This window comes from Mus caroli, unplaced genomic scaffold, assembly GCF_978045245.1.
Source record: "Mus caroli unplaced genomic scaffold, Mus_caroli_1 scaffold_11, whole genome shotgun sequence".
In the NCBI taxonomy this organism is placed as follows: domain Eukaryota; kingdom Metazoa; phylum Chordata; class Mammalia; order Rodentia; family Muridae; genus Mus; species Mus caroli.
This window is the reverse complement of record NW_028227266.1, coordinates 40,438,116-40,463,684: the sequence shown is the minus strand read 5'-3', so window position 1 is coordinate 40,463,684 and position 25,569 is coordinate 40,438,116. Positions and strand designations below refer to the sequence as shown.

At 46.7% G+C, this 25,569-nt stretch overlaps 1 protein-coding gene across 2 annotated transcripts in view; it reads left to right on the top strand.

Annotated features, from left to right (window-relative positions):
- The window catches only part of Grik4 (glutamate ionotropic receptor kainate type subunit 4), a 425,565-nt gene that overhangs the window by 364,099 nt on the left and 35,897 nt on the right, over nucleotides 1–25,569 (top strand). For both annotated transcript variants that reach the window (XM_085844546.1, XM_085844547.1), the window contains one exon: nucleotides 15,172–15,285. In XM_085844546.1, the coding sequence (XP_085700672.1) occupies nucleotides 15,172–15,285 (114 nt within the window). The remainder of the gene's footprint in view (nucleotides 1–15,171; nucleotides 15,286–25,569) is intronic.

Below are 25,569 nucleotides of genomic sequence, written 5' to 3'. Positions count from 1 at the left end.
GTACTCAGAATATTCTAGTCTGAGGTCACCTGCGTTTTTGAGAGAGCTCTGTTCGGCAAACAGGGACTTAGCCTCTGCCTTAGTCACCAAAGCCATTCTCATTCACCGGCCAGTTTTGGGAATTCTGTTTCCGGTCACTCCCTCAGCCTGTCTCAGAGGTTCCTAAGCCTGGTCCCTGGACTCTTTCTCTTACCAAGTAGAATGCGACTCTTGAAGCTCGGCTCCCACTGGCCTGCTTATGCACTCCCATCCTTGGCCAGCCAATATTACCTGCCCCTGGATGTATTGACCGAATCTTGGTTGTGGCTTCAGGCTGAATCTCACAGAGTTCACATTCTGTATACCTAGAACCTTGAGGTACAGCGGTGCAGGTTGTATGTTGTCCAAGGAGTGAGCATGGCCCCTGACCCAGCCAGTGCTCTAGGCTCACCCGTCAAGCCCTCTGATGTGGAGTTTTATCCATTTGTAGTAGATTTTCCTCCTATGAAAGTGCCTACAGCTTGTGAAGCCTGATGCCCAAAAGTCTTCTGGGAGAGCCCACTCTTTAATATTCATATTACTGCCCCGATTCCATGGGGAATGAGGCTCAGTGTATAACATGAAGCCATAGCATGAGATATATGCAAAGTGGGATCACGTACCAAATTTATGGGAGCAGAGAAGAGAGGGACTCATTAAGCTGTAGGAGCCAGGCAAGACTTTAGAGCAGAGCTAATGAAAATCATAGCTATTGTTTATTGAATACCTAGTACCTGCGGGTATTCTTTATGAATCATTTCCTCTCTACCAACAATCTTGCAATATAAATATTATTATTCATATTTCACAACAAAGAAGCTGAGGTTAATTTCTGCTTACCAGAGAGTTTACCTCCAACTCACATAAATTGACTGTGAATTGGAAGCCCAGTCTCACTGATGCAAAAGTTCACGATGGTCATTCTCACACACTGGGATCCTTCTAGTGGATGTTATCGTTAGCTAGGACCTTGGCAGAGAAGTGAGACTTTGACAAGCAACAAGAGGGAATCAGTTGCAAGCAGAGGTAAATGGGCAGGGTCTGAAATCCAGAGTATTTAAGGGCCATAAAGAGTACAGTGTGCCTCCATCATGTTTGAAGGCTCATCAATAGATTGGTGTGATGCTGAAGAGGAAGACTGGTAAAACCCCTGGAGATCACAGCCAGAAGAGAGGACTGTGTCTGGGAGGTAATAGAGAGACAATAGAGCCTGTTAACCAAGGACTGACAGGATTTATGTAGGGGTGAACTCTAGAGCAGAGGTTCTAAAACCATGGCCCATCATGTATCCAATGCATCAACATCATCTTGTCCTCACCGAACATCCAAATTCTCATGCCTTATGTAGACTTTCTGAATGAGAGACTCGGAGTAAAGGCATCAGGCTGCAAGTTAATGGGTCCCTGGAGTTGTTGTGATGCATATGAGAACTGCTGGTTCCCAGTCTAACTCAGCTCGAGAACTCCTGGTACCCAGGACTGGTCAAATGGATGGATGGCTTGGGAAAGAATCCGAAGTCCTGAATGGAGATCATGGTAGTGATGGATTCAGGCTTGGGAAAGAATCCGAAGTCCTGAATGGAGATCATGGTAGTGATGGATTCAACAGGCATTCCAGATTTAGAATTAACTGCGCTTAGTTTTCGAATGAGTATAGAGTAAGGAAGACGGGTGACGACTCCAGGCTTACTCCCGCTCTATTTTGGATGGCAGGGAGAACTGTCATGGTATGCTCAGAGAGATGTTGTAGATGCAATGACAGAAAGTAGATGGCATGAATACAGCAAGCCAGCAAGGTGGGCGAGGAAGGCCAGCAAGTCAGCAGCACTCAGCCCTAGTTCTATTCTGAAACCCTCGCCGTGAGGTGGTAGTGGTGAGATGGGAAGACTGTGTTTGCCACCCCTTACCCCATTCCCTCCAAGCGCCTACCAGTCTTCATCAGCTAGGAGCCATGTGGACTTGGAGAAGTGGCTACATTCATTACTTCTCTCAGTACTGTGACAAAGTCCCTGACAGAATGCCCTGAAGGAGGATTTATTTTAGTTGGTTGTGTTGGTGAAAGGATTATGGACAGACTCCATAGCAGTAGGAGAATGGGAAGAAGCCTCTCACATCCTAGCAGTTCGGGACACTGTGAGCTTGGACCAGGACCAGAGGCAGATATAAAACTTTCCAGGCCAGTCCCCTGTGGCCCAGTTCTGACTGAACGCTGTCAGAGCTGCTCAAATATACTGGTTTTCCCTTGCCCAGTGGGAGGGACCTCAGCCATTAAACCTGCTACAGTGGTTCCCTGCTCTGTCTAGCAGGCAGCTCCTGCCCATCCCTCACTTCCCCGTGAATCCCAAATGTGCCCCTTGTCCTGTCCTTGCCAGGGCTGCTGGGACTCTGCTTGCTTTTTGCTCTGGCTTGGTCTCGCTGGCTCACGGGTTCAGGACAGAATCATGCTATGTTCCAGGAGTCAGAGCCACACACTATTTTTCTTGCTGTCCTGTGCTTGTCAGAAACACCTGATGTCCCCCACACACATGCCAGTGTGAAGTCAGACTTGGATTGGTGGCACCAGTGGCAGTGACACCTATAAAAGCAGTCGTCCCCCATCTCACAAGACGAGGGATTGTTTCTTGTCTTTTCATGCCCTCACATGGGTCCCCAGCTTCATGCCATGCCTCTGCCTCCATCTACATATGCATTTGCTATCCAGGCAGGAGAAATAAATAAACAAAAAAGGCTAGGTCCCTTGAGGAGGCAGCATGTGGTCAGGTCAATGAATTGGAGCTGAGGGAAAGCACAGTTGGCTTCTGCTAGGCACGTTCCTACTCAAATCCAGGAGACAGCCTGAGCAATCTGCTATGTCCCAGACTGCAGTGGAATGTGGCTGCCAGAGAGGGCACAGATGGAAGAGCAAGACCAAGGGTGTGTGTGTGTGGTCAGCAGGAACGGTAGGCATGTGTGCACCCAGGGTTAGTCTCGCCAATATTAAAAGGGAGTCAGAAGGGTAGGAGGAAATAAAGAAACCGGCCACTCTTAACTGCTTGGTCTTGGAAAACCCCCATAGGAGTGGCCCAAATCAGAGGCCACATACCCTGGCACTCACAGAAATGGACAGAGGAAGGATGTGGGATTCCAGAATCGAGACTCATATCTCAATAAGAGCAGTGGAGCCTATTGAGCAATTATCCGCGCTGAGCCTTGTCTATCTTCCAATCTTCACAGAAACCCTGGGAAGGATTCACATTCTCAGGGGCTAAGTGACTGACCCCAGGGACCTGACAGCCCTCTGGCCTACTGCCAGGTAGAACCGGGGGTAGATCACACGTGCTGCTGTAAGCATCTCCGACTCTTCTCTGCTTCTGAGAAGACTCCACTCGGGTAGGGACAGTGGGTTCTGGAGGGTGTGGTGACGGCCACTCCTCTGGGAGAGCCCAGACCCTGTCCCCCCTGCAGGCTTTGCTGGATGCTCACACAGTTGGCTCCCTGGGGCTTCACACAGTCTGTTCAGTTGTTTAGACCAGATGCAGAATCTGGGCTGACTCCATCCGGCTGCACACCCAAACCCAGTTAAAATTCCAGTCGTTCACTTTGCCTCTTCTTGCTTTAGAAGGCATGCAGATGTTGAGCAGAAACATACGATACCTGAATGATACCTGAATTTACCTCTCCCCACCCTGAAGTCAACAGGGGAGGGTGCAGCACATTTAGGGACAGCTACACAGTCTTCATTTGTCTCACTAGCCTTCATTTGTCTTACCTCAGAGCCAACAGTGTAACATGTCACATTTGTATCTGTTTTACTTGGGCAAACTTGTTACTTTAAAAGAAAAAAAATGGGGTTGGAGAATTGGCTCAGCAGTTAAGTGTATCTACTGCCCCAAGAATGAAGACCAGAATTCAGATCTCAGCACCTCGAAAACAAGTTGGGTGCCCCATTAACACCTATCAGCCCATCTTCAAGTGGGGCAGAGATGAGGGAGGTGTCATTGGGCTTGTTTCCCCAGGCTCAGAGAGAGACAGACTCTGCCTCAAAGAAACAGGGTGGAGTGTGATGGGAGAGATCACTCATGACTCTCCTGGGCTCTGCACAAGTGCACACAGGCGGGCACACGGAGACAATCACACAAAAATAAACAAAAAAAAATCTTTAAAATCTTGCTGATCCAGGTTTACAGAGAGGTGTACAAGCTATGAATCAGCTTGAGGAATTATGACAAGGGGACACACCACTGTCCTTATCAACACCTCAAAGGTCCCCTTTTCAGCTCCTTAACCTTTCTGTCTGCTTTTCACTCTCTCTCAAAGATGGCCGCTAGTGTCAGGCTGGCCACGCCAATGCTCCCTCCTGATGAGCTAAGTAGCTCAGGAATCCGTTTCTAAGATGAGGCCGCTCAGGAAGTTATTGGAAGGAAAGAAGGTCCCCCAGGGACCCCCACAGTCTTTAGAGGCGCCCTCAGGGAGGTCTCTGGATATTTTTTGTGGTGCTCCCAGGAGTTGGATACTTTGTTTCAGCTAACAAAAACAGTCCTAATAACAAGCCTGTGAATCACACCAGTCCTAATTACAGGCCTGCAGAGTAGGAAGGAGATGAACTATGGTACCACAAGCTGCCATCCTGTCAGGGCACCAGAGCACCAGAGGAGCCTGCAGGAGCTTGCCAGGGCCTGCATTACTCAGGTCCTAAGCAGGCCTGGATCTCATAACAGGATGGCACAAGGCACATACAGTTAGTGTAGGAAAGGCCACTCACAGTTAAGGCTGCAGTCCTGAGAATTGATGGAGCCTGTGAGCCTTGCCCCATGTCAGCCTCCCCAACCCTGTCCCCAACCACCATCACCACTGCCTCCTAGACCCTAACAGACAGGGCTGGAACACCAGCAAAAGGGGAGTGGCCATAGGTGGGGCTTTAGTGTCTCTAAGCACATAGCCTTGTTAGAGATTAGCATCTCCACATGGACTGGATGATCTCAGTAATGGGCACTTAGATGTGTTGGGCAGGGGATGTAGCTCAGATGCAAGAGTGCTTGCCTGCCTAGCACGCTGGAGCCTCCGCGTCCTTTCTCAAACACGACATAAACTAAGTGTGGCGTCACACACTGTGATCCTGTTACCTGAGAGGTGGAGGAGGGAGGGTCAGAATTTAAAGCCATCTTTAGCTACATAGTGAGTTTGAGGCTAGGTTTGGTTATATAAGACCCAGCCTAGAAAGAAAAGGGAGGGAGAGAGGGAGAAAAAAAAAGTAAGAAGAAACAAGTGTATTATCCTGAAACCTCAAAGAGGCTTCTACTTTCATTCCTTGAGCTGTGTGAATTGGGGCCATTCTTCAGAAAGCCAGGAGTGGGGACAGCGGCCATGGTGGCAATGTGAGGAAGTCACTGAGACTCAAAGTCTGGATACTGTTTCCTTTCCACGCCACTATGACAAAAACAGTCTGAGGTGTGCATGATACATATCGATTTTCCCATCATGAGATTTCTTTGCACTCTTCAGAATCTACATCGAATTTTCTAAAGCAATCAGGTTAATAAATGAAATTAAAGTTAACGCTTTAAGCTACAGACAGAGTCATAGCAGCACTCTCTCCCGTGGCATGTCCTGTCCTGGCTGCTTTCTATGTGCTTCTTGATTTAAACTTTACAATATATTCATGGAGTATATGTTATCACTGCTTCTGTTTTCCACATGGGGAAACTGAGGCACAGAGATGCCAAGTAAGTGGCATCTATTGCATAGCCAGTATCTAGAGCCTAGAGGCTCTATCCTGAGCCAGTAAACTCTGCTTAAGTTGCCCTCACTGGGAACTGAGCTGAGAGACTCAGTGCTTGGCTCCTCTTTGAGGTTTTCGCCTGTTTGTTCCCTGATCACATCCATTCAGCAAGCGCTTCCTGGGTGCGAAGCAAAGGACAGACACTTCTGTAGACATGACCAAGACTGTAAATGACAGGTAGGGGTGCCTTGTCTCCTGGAACTCTCACTCTTCGAGATTACCGGTAGCTTGATCCACTAGCAAGATAATTTTAGATCATGGCCCTCACATAATGAAGATGAAGCAGGATAATGAGTCCAAGAGGGCTGGGAGTGGCCCATCACATGGGCATCCAGCGAAGGCTAGAGAGATGCCTCTGCATGGTAAAGTGCTTGCCATGCAAGCAGGAGTACCCAAGTTTGAATCTCTCGAACTCACATAAAGCTGCCATGGTAGGTATATCTGTGGTGCCAGTATTCCTATGGTGAGATGGGTGGCAGAGACAGGAAAATTCTGGAAGCTTGAAGCCTGGTTAGCCTAACACACAAGCAGTGAACAGTGAAGAGACCCTGCTAGTCAACTTTCTGTTGTTGTGATAAACACCATGACCAAAAAAGGAACGTGAGGAGAGAAGTGTTTATTTTCACTTACCACTTCCAGGTTACAACCCAGCATGGAGGGAAGTTTGAGCGGGAACTCAAAGCGGAAACCTAGAGACAGAAACTGAAGCAGGGACCATGAAGGAATGCTTACTGGCTCACTTCATGGCTTGTGTTCAGCTAACTTTGATAAACAGCCCAGACTTGCTGAGGAATGACACCGCCCACAGTGGGCTGGCCCTCCTACATCATTAACGATCAAGAAAATGCCCTCACAGACGTGCCATAGGCCAATCAGATGCAGGCAATTCCTCAACTGATATCCCCTTTACCCAGGTTTGACTAGGGTTCTATCAACTTGGCAAAAAAAAAACCTAACCTGCACAGAGACCCTGTCTTGCGATTTGGAAGGCAACGACTGGCGCCTAGAGTTGTCCTCTTTCCTCTACACACTTGCCATGCCACTCATGAGCCTGCACTCACATGTGGAAATGCACATACACACATGTACAAGAGAGAGAGAGAGAGAGAGAGAGAGAGAGAGAGAGAGAGAGAGAGAGAGAGAGAGAGAGAGAGAGGCAGGAGGCAGAGGGACACAGAGACAGAGAGGGACAGGGTGTTCAGAGGAAACAGGTCTAGTTTGAGGCAGAGCATTGCACTGTGTGTGTGCTTGGCAGAGCTTTGGTTCAGGCACATGTCTATCTGAGCACAAACAGCAGGAAGGAGCACGGTGAACAGACACGTGTCAGCGTGTCAGGGGACATCAAAAGTTAACACTCTCTTCTCAGTCCCCCGACCCAGCTCAGACCCTGTGCCCTATGGCTTCACCCTCAAGCGACGAGCTATCCCCTTCTCCCCACAGCCCGCAATCTTTCTTCCGATCTGTCCTCGAAGGCCAGTCACCGAGCCCTGTGCCCAGCCAAGTAAATATTTCATAGGGATTTTAATTTAACTCTAAGGGAATCCATCCAACCCTGAGAATAGACTGTCACCTCGAGAAATAGCACCAGGGATGACTTGGACCTAGGGATGACATTGCCACTCCCCCGATGAATGCTAATGGGTCTCTGGCATCTGCCTCCCCCAGCACCACTGTGACAGGCTGGGCACAGTGAGCAGGCATGTGAAGAGTGGCTGGGGCTCTCTCTGAATGGAAGCTTCTGGGGAACAGGCTTAGGGAGGAGGTTTGGGGAGGTGAGAAAACCTGTACAGATGACCGAACTGAGCATAAATTGTGTGTGTGTGTGTGTGCTAGCGCGCCTATACAGGTGACCAAAACTAGACACAATTGTATTCCCTTATCCTTCAGGAACAGCCAAGGGATGAGCTCCCTGTCTAAGCCACTGGGCAGGGACACGCAACGTTTTGTGGATGCCATGTGACTGCTAGGCATTTTCCCTGACCACTCCTGGTGGGTGGCGTGGGCATCCATCCTGATGATGCAAACAGGACGCCGTGCTATTATGGAGTGTAAGTGATGACTTCCCAGGCACACAAGAGCTAGCAGTGGCTGGCTGTGAGTCCCTGGCTCCATCAGAGTCCGTGCCTCCCTGCTCTGAGACTCCAGATCCCTGGGCATCTGCATAGATGGGGATGGCGGGAGAAAGGCCTGCATGCAGCAGGTGAAAAGATTGAAAGACAGAAGTGTGCAGATTCTCATCTGGAATGAATGGCGATGCTTTGCTAATTAACCTGGCTGAGCAGCAGAGAACTTGGCATGGAGAGCCTGGGGGGTAGAGGGGTGGGGCAGCTTCAGCACAGAGCAGGCCCTGTGGTTGGCTCCTGGCTTAGCCCAGACCTGCCTACTCTGTCCCTTCCAGAAGTGTAATTAGCACCCTGCTGACAATTGCTCTGGCCAATAAGGACCTGGGTTCCCTGCTAATGCTATCCTGGACATTAGGGGTTCATGATTAGAGAGTGGGGTGTGCGCCCTCTAGTGGGGAAACTGGGGTTTCAAGTCCCTTGACCTGATGAACAGAGAGAGGCACACTAGACTCTGCCTTCTCTCCTTCAGTGACTGAGAGGTGGGAGGGCTGGCTCCTGGAAAGATGAAAACTTCGAATGGTCCTGAGGATGGGTGGTGTTGGTGGCTGGATATTCACATGTTGATTATGTAACTGGTTTCAGAGAGGAATGGCTTCTAGACTTTGGTCCAGGGGTTACTCAGCAGGGGAGAGGGTGGAGAAGAGAGTACACATCATTTCATTAGACAGACACCAGTGCTCAGGGGACCAGTGAGTGGACACTGGCTGCAAAGGCAGGATGGACGATGTGGCTGGGAGTCTCAGGAAACTTGCCTTTTCTGCCCTTTTTGTGGGATTTGAGGGGGTACACAGGGTCTCTCAATATAACCCTAGCAGTCCTGGAACTCACTCTGTAGACCAGGTTGGCCTTGGACACGAAGAAATCCACCTGCCTCTGCTTCCCAAGTGCTGAGGTTAAAACTATGCTTCTAGCACACTCAGCTCACAGGAAACATCTCAAGAAAAAGCATAAAACCAGGAGACTTGAAGGTTCACTCATGTAATTCCAGCACCTAGGAGGCTGAGGCAGGAGGATTGTGAGTTCAAGGGCAGCCTTGTGATACATAGTGAGATCTTTCTATTTAAAAACAAAACAAAAATAAAACAGCAACAACAAAGCCTCACTGTCATGGTGCGAAGGTGAATTTTTCTAGAAAAAAAAAAGCCAATATTAACGACCATTTGTTAAAGTTATACTATATGCTAAGCACTGTGTTTCCAGTACAGGGTGTGCAATTTCCCTTAGCCTTAAGGGATCCCAAGTTGACCATTGTTATTGCTAAGCACTGTGCTTCACTTACAAGATGTACAATCTTAAGTAGCCTTAAAGGATCCTGAGTCAGCCATTGTTATCTCATGGTAAAGTGAGAAGTGGGCATGGGGAAGCCATGAGGGCTTACTAAAGTCTCAAGGCCAGCCTAGTCTAAAAGCAAGTTCCAGGACAGCCAGGATTAGGTTGAGAGATTCTGAACACTTAACCCCCAACCCAGCAAAAAAAAAAAAACAAAAAAAAACAAAAAACAAAAAACAAAAACAAAAAACAAACAAACAAACAAACAAACAAAAGCAGAGAAAGCTCCACCCACATCGGCCATCCTGCCTGTCCCCTGAGTACTGGCATCTGTCTAATAATGAAATGATGTGTACACGCTGTCCACCCTCTTCCCTGTTCAGTAACAACTGGAACAAAGTCAAGATGCCATTCCTCTCTCAATCCAGTTGCATAGTCACATGTGACTATCCAGTCATCAACTCCACCCGTCCTCCTGGCAGTGATGGACTTGAACCCAGTTTAGTGTGATGACCCAGGCAGAAGAGAGGCATGGCCTCAAAGTCCCTTCCCTTCTGGATGTCATAAAGAATGCCAGCCCCTTTCTCCAACCTTACCTGGCCTTGATTGAAATGTTCTGTGCTCTTCAGAGGCAATCTCCCGGGGGATGAGGGCTTTTGGGATGCTCAGCACCATCCTGTTCTGAGCAGCATTTCCTCCCAGAGCCTTACAGAGGTGGAGATGCAATTACAGAGTTAAGTAAAGGGCCATCAAGAAAGAGAAAGAATCCACGGGAGCAGCAGGCATAAGCTAGGCCCAAAGAGGCAAAGGGAGCGGAGGTGCAGGGGCACAGGACTTCCTGGGGCAGAAGCTGATCAGAGGAGCAGGAGAAGCTGATCTCAGCAGGAGTTGAGAGAATTTGTAAGGTGCTGGGGGTGGGGCAGGGCGGGGCTGGGGCGGGACTGGGGGCGGGGTACACCATCTACTCTTCCAGAGGTTCAGAGGATATAGAGAATGCCTACTTTCCACTTGGCAATTGTTTCCCCAGAGATACCCAATGAATGGGATGATGTGAGGCCTGAGAGGGCCCCAACATGGGTCACACAGAAGCACAAGGTCATTGTGGCTTTCCACAATGCCAGGGCCCTGCTAGAAAGCCTGCCACTCACTGTGGGCTCAGCTGTGTTTCCTTTTGAGCTGAGCTCCAGTGTCATGTTCAGCAGCAGCCTCATCACCACCATCATCCAACAACAGATGTGAACCAGGCCCATGCTCACAACCCACTAATACTCCCTCACTGACCTTTCCCCTACTGCAGAAAGTGGGTTCTGATTACCCCCACTTGATGGATAAGCACACTGAGGCCAGAAGAAGTGAAATTACTTGTCCAAGATCATACAGCAAGAGTTGAGCCAGGCCTGTCCCACACCGAAGGCTCAGCCAACACCTACTGATATGATACAGCGGCACCCTACAGTTTGTACAGCCTCTAGGCTCCTCCATGCGATCATCTCTCTTCATTCGCCTATTGTCTGCAGAGGCAGACATTAAACCTTGTCCGGAGCCACATGACTAAGTCACCATGAGTTAGGGGTAGCCTTATCCATGCCTAGGGGAAAACCATAGGTTGGGGAAGCAAGCCAGGGTACTAGGAGACTCGATGTAGGCCAAGAGAGAGGATTTTGCACAAAATGGGGCAGTGACTGTCTTAAAATGGCAGCCAAGGTTACCAGCTTTGTCCACTGGGGGTAGCCAGGCTCTGTGGCTGCCAACGGATGTCCTCATCATCAGGGAAGTACCAGGGGAGACTGTGGGCTCAAGCAGCCTGAGCAGACAGGTTCCTACTGTGAACATGCTCTTGGTCCTAGCCCAGACCCAGTTACCCACAGAAGCCAAAGCGAGCTTTGAGCTTTGATGTCAAACAGGGGTCTGCTTTATGATCCCCGTTAACCTCCAAAGAGACGAAGGGTGGTGGTTTTGGAAGTCACCTCTAGGCCAGCCCCTGCCTGGCCCAACCATGTAAATTCCACGAACATCTAGGAGATAAAAGGTGGCATCCCTCAGAGGTAGCATACAAAGGCCTTCATAGAACACTTTCAATCAAAACTAAGCAAAGGAGTAAAGCCTGGTGCTCATGGGGAATACGTTTAAACACTTGTGTGTGTGTGTGTGTGTGTGTGTGTGTGTGTGTGTGTGTGTGTGTGTGTGTATTCTCTTTTCCTGTCTCTGATCTCAGCCTGACTTTTGGCCTGGTCTATTTTCCCAACCGTAGGAAGCCAGGGTCAGGTCTGAGCCCCACCTGGATCTTCCCACCCTTTCTGGATCCAGGTTTCTACAGTTGCTGCCTAGCCTGGGATCCAGACTGTGCCCTGGGCATCGTGTCCTCATCCATACCACACCATGCCATTCTGCCAGCATTACCTCCTGGGGCAGAGTGGGGACCAGCTAAAGGAAGTCACGTGACCTCGAGCAGGGCAGAAAGCCTAGGACTGATATCTGGGAAAGCCAGGGAGCTCCCTGGCTGGACCCTTCCCCTTCATGGTTAAGGAGACCATTCCTGTTGAAGAAAAGCTTGCCAGGATAACAGTGAGGCTGGAGACCAGCTGTGACAAGATCCAGATCCCCTCATCTGCCATCCATTGCTCCTTCCCATGGGGAACATAACCCTTTGCCACCCCCCACCAAGGCCCCAGACAGGCTGCCATGTGCCCATGTTCCCCTCCACCCCCCAGCCTCCAGCCTTAGACTCCAAAGCAGTCATGTAGTCTCAACCCCCTTGCTTGTTAGTGTGTCTTCATGGCACATTATCTCCTCATCTGAAGGCTGCTTTATAGCATAATGTCTTTTTAACTAAGGTAAAAGAAAATGAACACACATCTTTTGGAATACTCTGATCCCACGTGATCATGGCTGGCACCCCGGGGTGCGCTGAAGCCAAGGTAGATAATTACTCTTTTATACTGAGTCAATTAAATATAAAAAACAGCCGCCACCAAACCTCTTGCCTGTTTCTTGTAGCTTGCTACTGCTGCTGCTGCTGCTTCCCTGCCCCCCAACTTATTCCAGCCTGAGGAGAAAGGGAAGAGAGATGGGGTGAGAGGCACCGCCAAATCAGCTTTGCCAGCCAAAAGGCGGTTTTTCTATGTGGGGTCCAGTTTGGGGAAGAAATGGCCTGTATGTGCTGGGAGCATGCGGTTCCCACCTACACAGGTGGAGGGGAGAAGGATGTAGCCCATTTCCGGCGCTCTGTCCATATGGACATATGGATTGCTCTGGCATTCATCATGCCTTTGTTGGCCAACATAAATAAACTTGCAAAATGATTTCCAAATTGTTACCCAAAGTTTACCCCTTTTACAGAAAAGCTGAGCGTGGAAAAAGGAAATCCGGGGTCATGACGATTTACTTTGGTTAATTGATTTGGAGTTCTGAGAAAAGAAATCACCAGAGAAAAGAGCAGATGCTATGTTTACCCCTTGACTGTTTTTTGTCAACTTAATCATTTTGAAAATTTTAATTAGTGTGTGTGTGTGTGTGATGAGTATGCAGCGGCATATGACAATGTGTACACAAAAGAGGACACTGGTGTCTGACTGTATCATTCTCCCCTTACTGCTTTGAGAAAGGGTCTCTCGCTGAACTGGAAGCTTATGTTTGGCTCAGTGAGCTCCTGGTATCCATCTGTCTCCACCCCCATCAGTGCTAGGGTTACAGGCATGCCTTGATTTTTATGTAGGTGCTATGGATTTAAATCTAGGTTCTCACACTCGCACAAGCATTCTTACCCAGTCCCAATCTTAATTTCCTGTATGTGTGTGTGTGTGTGTGTGTGTGTGTCCATATGTGGAGGTGAGGTAGAGGTCAACTTCAAGTCATTCCTCAAGAACTGTTACTCACCTTGATATTTTGTGGCAGGGTCCCTAACTAGTTTGGAGCTCACCAATTAGGCTAAGCTGACCAGCCAGTAAGCACCATGGATGTACATGGGCATAGCTGAAGGCCCATTGAGATTACAAGTGTGCATCGCTAATAACACAGTCTTAAGCATGGATACTGGGGATCCATCTCCTATCTGCATGCTTGCACAGAAAGCACTGTTGGTCACGCCATCTCCCCAGCCCCTTGTTGTCTTAATGTTTACTTCAGTTGCTTTATTCTAATTATTTCAATGCGTGCTCCTTCCCACTCAGGTCTCAGGCAGAGCTATGCCCCTACTCTACAGCACACCCACGGGTGTAGCATTGCCCCTGCAGGCCTCTAGCCTGACTTTGTTGTTCTGCATTCAGCTCACCAGCTGAATTCAAGTCAGTATCTCTGGGAAGCTGAGGTTCTGAAAGGCCCAGGCAAGCCTCTGAAGAGTTCCCCGAGATGGAGATGCTGACAATCTACTAATCAAACCCCACTCTGTCACCAAGGGCTGATTCACTTGGTGGCAGTCATCAACACTTTCAGAAATAGGAAACAAGCCGCTCACTTTCCCCCTTCTTCATTAAAGCCCTCGTTCATCTGCACTCTGGTTTCTTTGAAGGACGGCTCTACTTGATTAGGGTCTAAGTTTGCTAACCTTTGCTGGGGCATGAATTGAGGATGGGAGGCTGGCATGAAGATGTTGAAAGTGAAACTTGATAGGTTTATGCTTCCTGAGCCTGAGTCACATCAGCATCTGAATTGGATACTATCCATTGCTGTGACCAAAAGCCTAGCAACAACTTAAACAGGAGAGGTTTGTTTTGGTTCACAGTTCAAAGAACAGAGTCCATCACGGCGTGGTAGGCGGGGTAGCAGATGTTTCAGACCATGGCATGCACTAGAAGCTGAGAGAGGCAGATACAGAGACACAGAGACACACAGAGAGAGACAGAGATACACAGAGACACAGAGAGAGACAGAGAAACACAGAGAGACAGAGAGTGAGACATAGAGAGAAAGAGACAGACAGACAGACACAGAGAAAGAGAGACAGAGATGAGACAGAGATAACATGTCCCTGGATGCCAAACTATAATCACAAGCTCCGCCATTCAGGCCCTGTCTTCTAGCTAGGCTCCAAAGGTCCCAAAAGATTGTGCAACCTCCCTAAACCATAAATACCACATGTTCCAACACAAGAGCCCATGGGTGGGTGGGGGGAATATTCACATATAAAGTGTAACAGTGTCCTACTTTCTTTGCAATGGTTTGGCGGTCATCAAATGCCTGTGCACATGTATGCATGCTCTGGGTATTCAAACCCACTCAGGACTCATGGCTCTGTGGACACTTCACTTTTTCTCCCTGTTTTTTTTTTTTTTTTTTTTGATGAAATGTATTGCCTGAGTGGTAAATGTGGCTTTTAACTCTTTGGTCTTAAATATTAAAACATAGGTTAGAATCAATCGCTATGAATACAGAATCTAACCCTGGGCTCCGGGAAGAAAGTCAAGAGTTCACATTTTAATTGGTCCAGTGGGTGGTGTGGATAGATATAGGTGACCCCAGAGGCTGCATTTCGAGCAGTATGTTAAAGAATTGCTGTGAAGAACGGAACCCTCTCTTCACTGTACATTGTGGATGAGGCTATATAGTCCTAGACAGGCACATTGACTAAGCTTGATCAATTCTTTACTTAGGGAGAGTGCACACTAGAACCGAGTACTGGCTCTGGGCTTTCCCAGGGCCCCAGGTATTGGCTTGCAGACAATAGGGAAGGGTTTCTTTTCATCAGGATGGACTTAAATTGGATCTAAGGAAGAATTTCTGACAGAGAAGAATATGGAGGAAGTCTGCCCAGAAGGTCTCTTTTCCTGGAATGTTTAGAAGTTGTATCTGAACAGTCTGATTGTCTTTTCTCATGCTTGAAACTTACCTACGAATTCAGAGGGGTCTACCCGTAAGAAAACATGGATCCCAGCTTCCACATGGGTCCTTCTGAGAGCCATGGTTTAGATCCTGACAGAGCCAAGAAGCCTGACCAGAGTGACACCTCCTCTGCAGTGACAGCCTCTGGTCCTACCTCCTCTGATAGTTTCTCTCTATGTCCTTTCAGAAAGCGGATCTGGCTGTGGCGGGCCTCACCATCACAGCCGAACGTGAGAAAGTGATCGATTTCTCCAAGCCATTCATGACGCTGGGAATTAGTATTCTTTACAGAGTTCATATGGTAAGAGACTTATTTTACAAGCATTTATGCCATTAAAGTTATTTGCATGCAAACACCGAGTTATATGGTAATAATGGATGACTCACAGAAATATTTAGATTTCGAGACTTAAATGCAAATGCGCTGGGCTATTTTTTTCCTCCATCAGCTGCAGGAACTTACAAACAGAGGAGATGGAAAAGTCGAACTTGGGAGCTTTCCAGCCAAGATGGCTTCTGTCTCTAAATAGGGATGGCCGAGAGAGCCACTTGGTACATAATGTGTCAGTGACTGGCTTCAGTTACGCTCTTCCAGAAGGTAGGGACTAAAGCTTAGATAAGTGCCAGCATGCTTAGGGCTCCTCTGCCTCCAGGGTCCACTGTATCCACTCTGGACATTGTAAGATGTGGGATTATGGGCTTTGCCCTCTCTTGCTTACTGGTGCTGACAAATACAAAGCTGGGGTCTATACCTGCTAAACCCAGGCGTTTACATTCCTTCTTTCTTTGCTTTTACTTTTTTAAAGGATTTTTTTCTGGCTATGAAAAGCATCAAATGAATACATAGGAATACCACAGTAGCGAGCCAAAGATAGACATGGCATCTGAGTGTCTTGCCTAGTGAAAAGATCAGGAAAGAGTCATTCTGGCTGTGGGCCATCCATCAAATGGATCATCACTCCGTGGCCAGCCAACAATAGAAACATCCTCGCTTCCATTATTAGACCAGAATATTCTTCCTTGCCTCCTTCACCTAAACTACCTCTAGGTGTACAGCTGTCATATAGATTTCCCTGTATTCTAGTCACTTTCTGTGGTCATAATTTAACTGTCACACTTCTCCAGGATGTAACCTGACACCATGAGTCACTGTGACAATGGCTCTCATTTATTGAGTACCTCTGTGTCCCAGTCACTGTGAGGTAGAGTCTAGTATAGGAATGAACTGTGTCCCTTTAAAATGTGTGCTGAAATCCTAAGCCCTGTACCTAGACACGTGCCTTATTTGGAAAGAGAGTCCTTTCCAATATTATGAAAAGTTAAAGATAAAGTTTAGCAGGACTGCCCATAGCCCTCCACCCTGGCTTCTGCAAGAGGAGACCCCGAGTGTCTTTGCAGCTTCAGTCTGGTTCAGAGAAATCCTGCTTTAGAGGAGAAACAAGTTGCCAATGGGCGTGTCCCTCTTATGTATAAATCTGAATTTCCCCTGGGGAATTGGAGAGGGCCTTTGTAGCTATGGCCAGGTTTCTCCAGGACAGAAGTCACTGTGCTGCAAGAGCATGTCCCACTAGCGGGCTTGACTTAGCAGAGATATGCTGTTCTCTGCTGGGCTACCTGGCTGGAAAAGATGGCCAGAAGAAGAGATAGGTGTTGAGTGTTAAGCTCTACAGAGAGAGACAGGACAGTGAGGACTCACTCCATTAGAACCATACGGCTAACGGCTCTGTGCCTTGTGGAGAAAAGAGGCTGTGATCCTCCGAAACTGTATCCTCCCTTGTCCTATTGTGATGAAAGCTCCCACTTAGTGAGAGCATCTGTATCCCAGACACTTGTGGGTACCTGTGATGTGGACTCTGGTTTGATGTTCAATTGTGTCCTCTTCAAAGTACATGTTGAAGTCCCAATTCCACAGACCCATACACATGACCTCACTGGGAAATAGAGTTCTTGCCGGTGTAATAAAGAGGTAAGGTAAAGGCATGCTGGATTTGGATAGGTCCTTGCCCAATCACTAGCCAGCATCTTGCAAAATGAAGAGAATTTGGCTGGATGAGGTGGGACATGTTTTAATACCAGCAGTAGAGAGTCAGCGACCTTTTTGGGAATTCAAGCCCAGTCCTCCCTACCTAGCAAATTCCATGCCAGTCACACTTACATAGTAAGTGTTGTGTATTTAAAAGCCAAGGATATGTTTTATAGAGCTCGGAGGTATGATGTGGTGGAAGGAGGTACTTCAGCAGGTGGTACCCATGCTGAAGCATCCCTCCCTGCTGAGATACCAGCCATACAAAGGGTCTAGTATAGAATAGAATTTATTTGGGGACATGGGAAGAGGAGTTGAGAAGGGAGTGGAGGTAGAGAAAGAGAAGGGACAGAGGACAGAGGGAGGGAGGGAGGGAGGGAGGGAGAGAGAGAGAGAGAGAGAGAGAGAGAGAGAGAGAGAGAGAGAGAGAGAAGAGGCAGACCAGGAACATGTGGAGGGGGGAGGGGAGAGAGGGCAAAAGGGGTCAGGGAGAGCGAAGGGGGTCAGGGAGTCAGAGAGAGTAAGAGAGGGGGAGAGGCTAACTGGTCCCTTTTATAGCAAGCCAGGCCTACCTGGCTGTTGCTAGGTAACTGTTGGGCGGAGTGAAGAAGGAATGCCAACAGTAAGACTTTGCTTTAAGATAATTGTTTTTGAGGGGTCGGGGATTTGGACACAGATGCACAGGGGAGAAGGCTGTGTGGAATCAAACACAGAAACTGCAGGGTGGCATCTCCATGCCAACGAGCATCAGTGATCACCAGCAACCACACAGGTTAGGAGAGATGAGAACCCTCCCCTAGGGGCTTCAGAGAAAGCCAGGCTCTGCTGTCACATCAATGGGCTTCTATCCTCAATAGCTGGGAGATGACACATTTCTGTCATTGTAAGCCTCTCCGTTGTGGACTCTGTCTTGGCCATCCCAGGAAACTGACACAGTTGGGCTGTGCTTATTTTAGAAATGAGGGCACCGGATATGATCTGTTTGAAAAGTAGGTCAAGGGCACATGCTAGGTATTCATACATGCTAATCACATGTTAGTAAGCCAAAGAACATGCTAACCACATGTTAGTAAGACAAAGAACAAGGTATAAGTTCAGCCTCGCTAACTTTAAGTAGTTAGCCAAACACCCGTACCTGTGTGGTCTTTGGTAACTTCCTGCAGGGTACACTCAGCCCTTCCCATTGGACTGTTCTTTAAGAGAAAGTGGACAAGTACTAAAACCCCATCTCACAGAGCAGGAAACCAAATTCACACCTGGGGCTATCTCAAGGAGAGGCTTGGACTCAGTCTTCTCTCTCCGTGATGGGGATCTGGACTTCCAGCAAGCCCCACGCCTCCAGCTTCCTCTCCCCTTTCTCTCTTGAGCTCCAAGAGGGTTTCCAAAAGAAATGGAGACATGCATCCTTTCAACATACTACCATGCTCTGGCCAGCTGTAAAAACCCAATCAGGCTATGGCCTTGATTTCTCGATTAATATTGAGGGAGCTAGAACACAGGGGAGACCCGTTGACCTACGGGCAGCACTGAGATAGAGGGACACATAGCTGGGATGCTCATCACAGGGCACAACAGAATCAAATAGAACCTCTGTCCAGTACTACACCTTAGTCACCAATCCTGTGGACATCCTAAATGAGATCACCAACCAAACATTTTCTATCACCTACCTCACAAATCTGCAGCTATGTTAGTCCCTTGCAGTAGTTCTTGGGAAATTAAATCTTGTATGTCAACTTGCAACACTACAGCTTCTTCAGATGTGTGACCAACCATTAGTCCATGTGTTTTTTAGAAAAGTCTTTTAGAGTCATGGTGACATCTGTAATTATTGTCTAGAACTCGTTGCCATAAAGATGCCCCCTTCCAGCCTTTGCCTTTGAATCCTTTCAGCCTCTCCCCATGTATCTATGTCCAAATTTCCCACTTTAGAAGGATTCTCATTATTGTCACAGGGATCACCTTTTTTTTTTAAGATTTATTTATTTTATTATATGTAAGCACACTGTAGCTGTCTTCAGTCACTCCAGAAGTGGCCATCAGATCTCATTACGGATGGTTGTGAGCTACCATGTGGTTGCTGGGATTTGAACTCAGGACCTTCAGAAGAGCAGTCAGTACTCTTAACCACAGAACCATCTCTCCAGCTCCTACAGGGATCACCTTAATCCAGTATGATTTTATCTTAACTCTCCATAACATTTTCAAGGACTCTATTTTCAAATGAGCTTGCGTAGTCACATATAAAAGTCATGGGAGTTAAGATTTCAACACCATTTTGAGAGGGACACAAACCAACCCCAAGAATGTAAGATGGCCTTTTTCAATTAGTTTAATGCTATAAGAACAAAAATGAAAAAAAAAAAAAAAAAGAAAAAATGCTATAAGAAAAAAATGCTATAAGAACAAAAAGAGAATTTCTAAAGAAGGAATTCTGTCCCAGGCCAAAGCATAAATATGCCTCAGATCAGAGCCTGTTGATCTTTTGGACTTATAAATTCCTACAGTCATATGAGCTAATCCTTTAAAATCAATCTAAATATGATAGATAGGCAGATGAATGCATGGATAGGTAGATAGATAGATAGATAGATAGATAGATAGATAGATAGATAGATAGATAGATAATCAATGTATAATAAATAGATGGTAGATAATAGGTAAATAGATACATTCATACACACATATACAATAGGTAGATGGATAGATTGTTTAGTCAAAGTTCTACTGCTGGTAAGAGACACAGTGACTATGGCAACTTTTATAAAGTTTAATTGGAGCTGGCTTACTGTTTAGTCCATTCTCGTCATGGCAGGATGCATGGTGACATGCAGGCAGGCGTGGTGCTGGAGAGGTAGCTGAGTCCTACAGCCAGACTGGCAAGAAGCATGAACAGAACAAGACAATGGGCCTAGTTAGGGCTTCTGAAACCCCAAAGGCCACCTCCAGTGACACAGTTCCTCCAAGAAGCTCACACCTCCTAATCTCTGCTAAGTAACGCCACTCCCTAATGCCCAAGCATTGCATAGATGAGAATGGGGGCCATTTCTATTCAAACCATGACATAAATATACAGAAAATTGATATTTAGATGATAGGTAAGTAGATAGACAGAGAGACAGATGGAGGACTTATAGATGATATGATGTGATATGATATAGCTATAGGAATATATAAATATGTATGTACCTATACTCCCCCCATCATTTCTGTTTCTCTGGAGAACCTAACTGACCAGTACAGTCTATCAGATTGGTTCAGAATTCCCCCTCTCTCCAGCTCTACCTTAGAGGCTCTAGTATGCCACATAGCTGCTCAGAACTAATTTATAATGAGGCCAAACTGAGTGAAAAACGAGTTCTGGCACAAACAAGTTACACTGAGCAGACCTGACAGTTTATGCATTTATTCAACAAATATTTACTGAGTACATTCTGCGTGTGAGGCACTATGCTTAGAAAGTTCCAGAAACTCAACTGGTGAGAGAACATTCCTAAATTGGCTGAAGCTGAGGAGAGCTAGTAAGAATGTACGCAGCTGTATCAGGATGCTAGCATCTGCCAGGCGGAGTCTGCCACCAGAGCCCCATATAAACCTACACAGAGATGCTGCCTTCAAAAGAATAGTGCCAATGTGATGAAATTAAGATTAAATAATGGGTGTTTACTGGTTTGTGAATTTTCTCTGATTGATGGTTATCTTTGAGCAAAAATATAGCTAATTTGTCCTCATTTATAATCTATAAGAATCTAGAATCTCTTTCTCCCATATCTATAAGGTCACCTGACTAATGAGTAACTGTTACCAGAAGGTGAGCATCTGCCTGCAGTCAAATCTGTATGCAAACATCAGAGTACTTCACTCAGTACAAATGCCTAGGCAAGGGCTGTTTTTATTCATTTATTCATTTTTAACAGAAAACCATGAAATTTGTATGTATTCACAGGGTACCTTGCATTATGTGTTTACATTGCATAGTGTAATCCCAGTTACGCACAATTGCAAAACCCTCCGGAGAGTTAGCAGAATGGCTCGGTGCGCACAGTGCTTGCTGTGCAGGCCTAAGGACCTGAGTTCGGATCCCCTTTGACCCATGAAACACCTAGTGTAATGGTGTCATCTGTGGTGGTTGGCATGGAATGCTTCCTAAGGCTCATATATTTAAATACTTAGTCACCAGGGAGCAGGAGAGTTTGAGAAAGATTAGGTGTCATGGCTTTGTTGAAAGAGTGTCCCTGAGAATGGGCTTAAAAAGCCCATTCCATGTCCAGTGTCTTTTTCTCTGCCTGCTGCCTATGGATCTGCTTGTAAAGCTCTCAGCTACTGCTCCAACACTATGATGATAATGGACTAATCCCCATGAACCTCTAAACAAGCTCCCAATTAAATGCTTTCATTTCTAAGAGTTGTCATGGTCATGGTGTCTCTTCACAGCAATAGAACATGAACTAAGACAGCATCTGCATTCCAGTGCGTTGGAGGTGGAAACAGGTAGACTACAGATTCTCATGGGCTAGCCAGTCTGGTTGAAACAAAGAGTTCCAGGTCCAATGAGAGACTGTCCCCAAAACAAGCTGGAGTATGATAAAAGACACACAATAACAGCATCTGGCCTCTGAATTTGCAAGCATGGACACATATACACACCATACACACATACACACACACTATACAAAACACACTACACACATCACACATACACAGTACAGGTACATCACACGTACACACTACAAGTGCATACACACATGCACACACACACACACACACACCCTCCAGAATAATAAATGGTGGCTAGCATGTTTCTGAAATTTAAAGATGATCAGAAACACTTTATGAATTCCCAACACTTTTCAAATTGTTTTGCATATAGGTCATTAAACATTCATTAGGGGATATTCTCTTTATTCCTAACATTCCTAACATCACAGAATAATGTTTCTGTTCAGCCATCTCTAAGACCAAAATAAGAACATTCCCTGCTACTTGACAAGCCAGCTCGGGAGTCTGGCTTTGGCATGTTGACCCTTTGAACTCTTTGTAACTCTTCATCCCTAGCACCCGAGTCACCATGTCTCCTGATGTTTCTGGTGCCTCTCCATCACCTTGACTAAATCCCCTGTCTTCATCCTTTCCCTCCCCTCTGTGTCCTTGCCTTCTTCCCTAGCTAATGCCACTCTAACTCTAGACTCCTCTCTGAACTCCAGCAGCATGTACCTGCACATGGCTACTTCCCTCTACCTGGATTGCTAATAGAGACAACTCACAGGCTGTTCCAGACAGTAGGGAAGGGCTTCCTTTCAATAGGATGGGTTAAGTCGGATCTAAGGAAGAACATTCTAACATAGAAGACTATTAGCAAGCTTGGCCAGAGCATTTGCTGCCCTGGGATATTTGGAGATTGAATCTGAATTGTCTCCTTCAGCAAGCTGGTTCCTCTTCCTCTGTCTCAGCTCAGATAATGTCACCTCATTCAGTGACCTGAGCTGACTCCTCTTTCTTCACCCCTAACACTGCTTAAACTCTAGATAATCTCCAATTATTTTCTGCTTCTCTCTAACCTCAGCTGCTGTTACTACAGTAGCTTAGAGTGTCCCTAATGGAAAAGTGTCTCCTATTCACTTACTATCACAACCAAAGACCACAGTCATCATCAGCATTCACTAAGAAATAATGGTGAGCTTTCTTTCCCCGTGTCTTCATTGCCACCTTTGCCCTCTTCCCCCACAGTAAACCCCACATGGAACTGTAAAACACAAAAAGAAATAATGGTGAAGATTCTGGACTCTAGCCTGGTTGCCTGCTGTTGATGCTGGAAGGGACAGTTATTCGCTAGAGATCACATGCACCTCTGTTGCTTCATCTGTAGAAATAAATGAGTTGTCCTGTGCAGATTAAATGAGAACACACATGCAGTGCTCCCAGAGCAGTGTCTGCTGTGTGCACAGGAAATGTTCACTATTATATGTACTAAATACAGGAGAATTGCTCCTCACTTCATTCCAGGCCTCACACTGCAGCCTGAAAGTTGATTGCTTGATTGCCTTACAAATTTAATCATATCAACCCCACACTCCAGATCATTTACCAGCTGCCCAATCTCTTAGCATGGCATGCATTACAATTGCCTCCCCTCACCTCCTTATCTAGGTTCACACTCATATTCTGTCCCCTCAACAACAGAACAAAATCATCACTGCCCTTCTATACCCAGCTCAAATGTCATGTGGTCTCTCCCACCCAACCCCCTCTCTTCTCTCAGTGGCTGCTATCTATTATACACTTTCATGATGCATTCAAGTTTTCTCTCTCATCTCTTAACAAGACCCCAGTATGGGGTATAATAAGGAAAAGCTACTGTTTTGTCAGACAAGAATTTTAGATACTACTTTTGATTTGGAAAATGTGGTGATTCTAAACATATAGTATTTCTTGATAGGCACATGAAAATAAAGTGGGAAGGCGAGAGAGAAGAGTGAAGGCCATATCCAGTGGCCCTGTGGTCAGTGAGCACCATCCTCTCAGTAGAACAACACTGAGCCCCAGAAAGCCAATTTATGCTAGGGAGGTCCAGTATGCTAGTATGCAATAAAAAAAAATTTTTTTTTATTTCTGTTCTTTATCCCAATTGGTCTTGAGACAGACATTTTAGGCAGCCTGCTATATCATCCATACCTGCCACCTGAACTTATTGTTCTCTCTGGCAATGTCTACACACCCAACGCACAGCACAGCATCTGTATTCGTTACTTTTCTTCCTGCTGTGACAGAGTCCCTGACAAAGCAACTAAGAAGAGAAAGGAGGGCTTATTTTGGCTTCTAGTTTGAGAGCACAGTCTATAACAGCAGAGCAAGCCTGGCAGAAGAAATGTGAGACTGCTCATCACATTGTATTCACAATCAAGAAGCAGAGAGCGACAGATGCTGGTGCCTTCCTTCTGTCTTTCCTATTATCATGTAAGACCCCCGCCCATGAGATGCTGCAGCCCACACTCAGAGTAGGGCTTTCCACCTAGGCTAAACTTCTCTAGGAAAGCCCCCCCAGACATCTGCAGAGCTGTGTCTCCTAGGGGGATTCCAAATCTAGTCAAGTTGCTAGTGAAGAATCACCATCATCACATCATCCACCCGAGAAAGCACCAGGATCCATCCTTGCCTGGGACCAGCTGGGATTCTAAGCCATGCACTCATGGGTGGACCTTTAGAATCTGGAGTGGCTTCATCTTTGATGCTTCAAAGTTGGTAGTCATGTGACAGGATCTGGATCGAGTTCAAGGCGTATGAGTCCCCTGGCAAATTAACTCATTTCTTTTTAATGAGAAGTTTGGTGTTTAGTCTAGTAGTTTATCTCCAAGGGGATTTTGTTTTCAAGAGTTGTAAGGCATTGATGCGCACTGTGAATTCTCAACTATGTGTAAGAAGAGGAGAGAACAGCCAGGAAAAAAAAAAAACCATATTTGACAGAGTATATCTTGTGGTTTTCTGTCTTTTTTCCCCCTGATGCAGCAATTTACCTCATGACATTTTTGCTCAGACTAATATTAAAGTAAGTTTGTATTCCTCAAGCACTCCCTGTCTGTTGTAGTAAGGTAATATTGGAATATGCCAGAACCCAACCTGGGATACAACATTTGGCCCATTTAACCCCCAAATGGGTAAATCTCGTTTAAATAATTTCATGTTGGCTTCTGCAGGGAGGTTGGATTGATGTCTAAGACATAGCATGTTGACGCACCGCTTTTGATTTATGAGACGCTTCCACACAGGCTCTCGTTGAGTGCAGCAGTGCCAGAGACAGGTGGGATGGTTTTTAATGCATGGATTAGGAGGTTGGAACCCTGCAAACCTGGTCCCTCAGTCGGCACTGAAGCCAAGTTTCCTGTCTCCAGGTCCCAAATACTGTCAGTGACTTGTCCCATCCTGTAGTAAGTCTATTCCTCCCATGTAGAGGACATGCATTGACTAGGTGCTTGTTCGAGGCTCTTTCCTATCTGAGGACTCAACCTGTGAGATCTGTGAAGCCACACAAGGTCTCTAGCCTTGTGTGCCTGATATGCCTTGGATAGGGAAGCTCCATTGTCTTTTCCTTTGCTTTGCTCTCGGAGTCTTTTCCCTCAAAAAAACAAACAAAACCCTAATAAGAGAAAAGGTAATAATCAGATGTGTGGTGGTTTGAATGAGAATGGACTCATGGGCTCATATGTTTGAATGCTTGGTCCTCAGCTAGTAGAACTGTTTGGGAAGGATTAGGGGTAAGGCCGTGTTGGAGAGTATATGTGTCTCTGGAGGTGGGTTTGAGGTTTTAAAGACCCAGTCTGTCTGTCTGTCTGTCTGTCTGTGTGTGTCTCTCTCTCTGTGTCACACACACACATGCACACACACACACACACACACACACACACACACACACACACACACACACACACACACACACAGAGGCATGCACGCATGCATGTACCTGTGCTGCCTACAGATAAAGTTATAAAGCTCTCAGCTACTGCTCCAGCACCATCCCTACTGCATGCCACCATGCTCCCCACCATTGAAGATCCTGGACTAACCCTA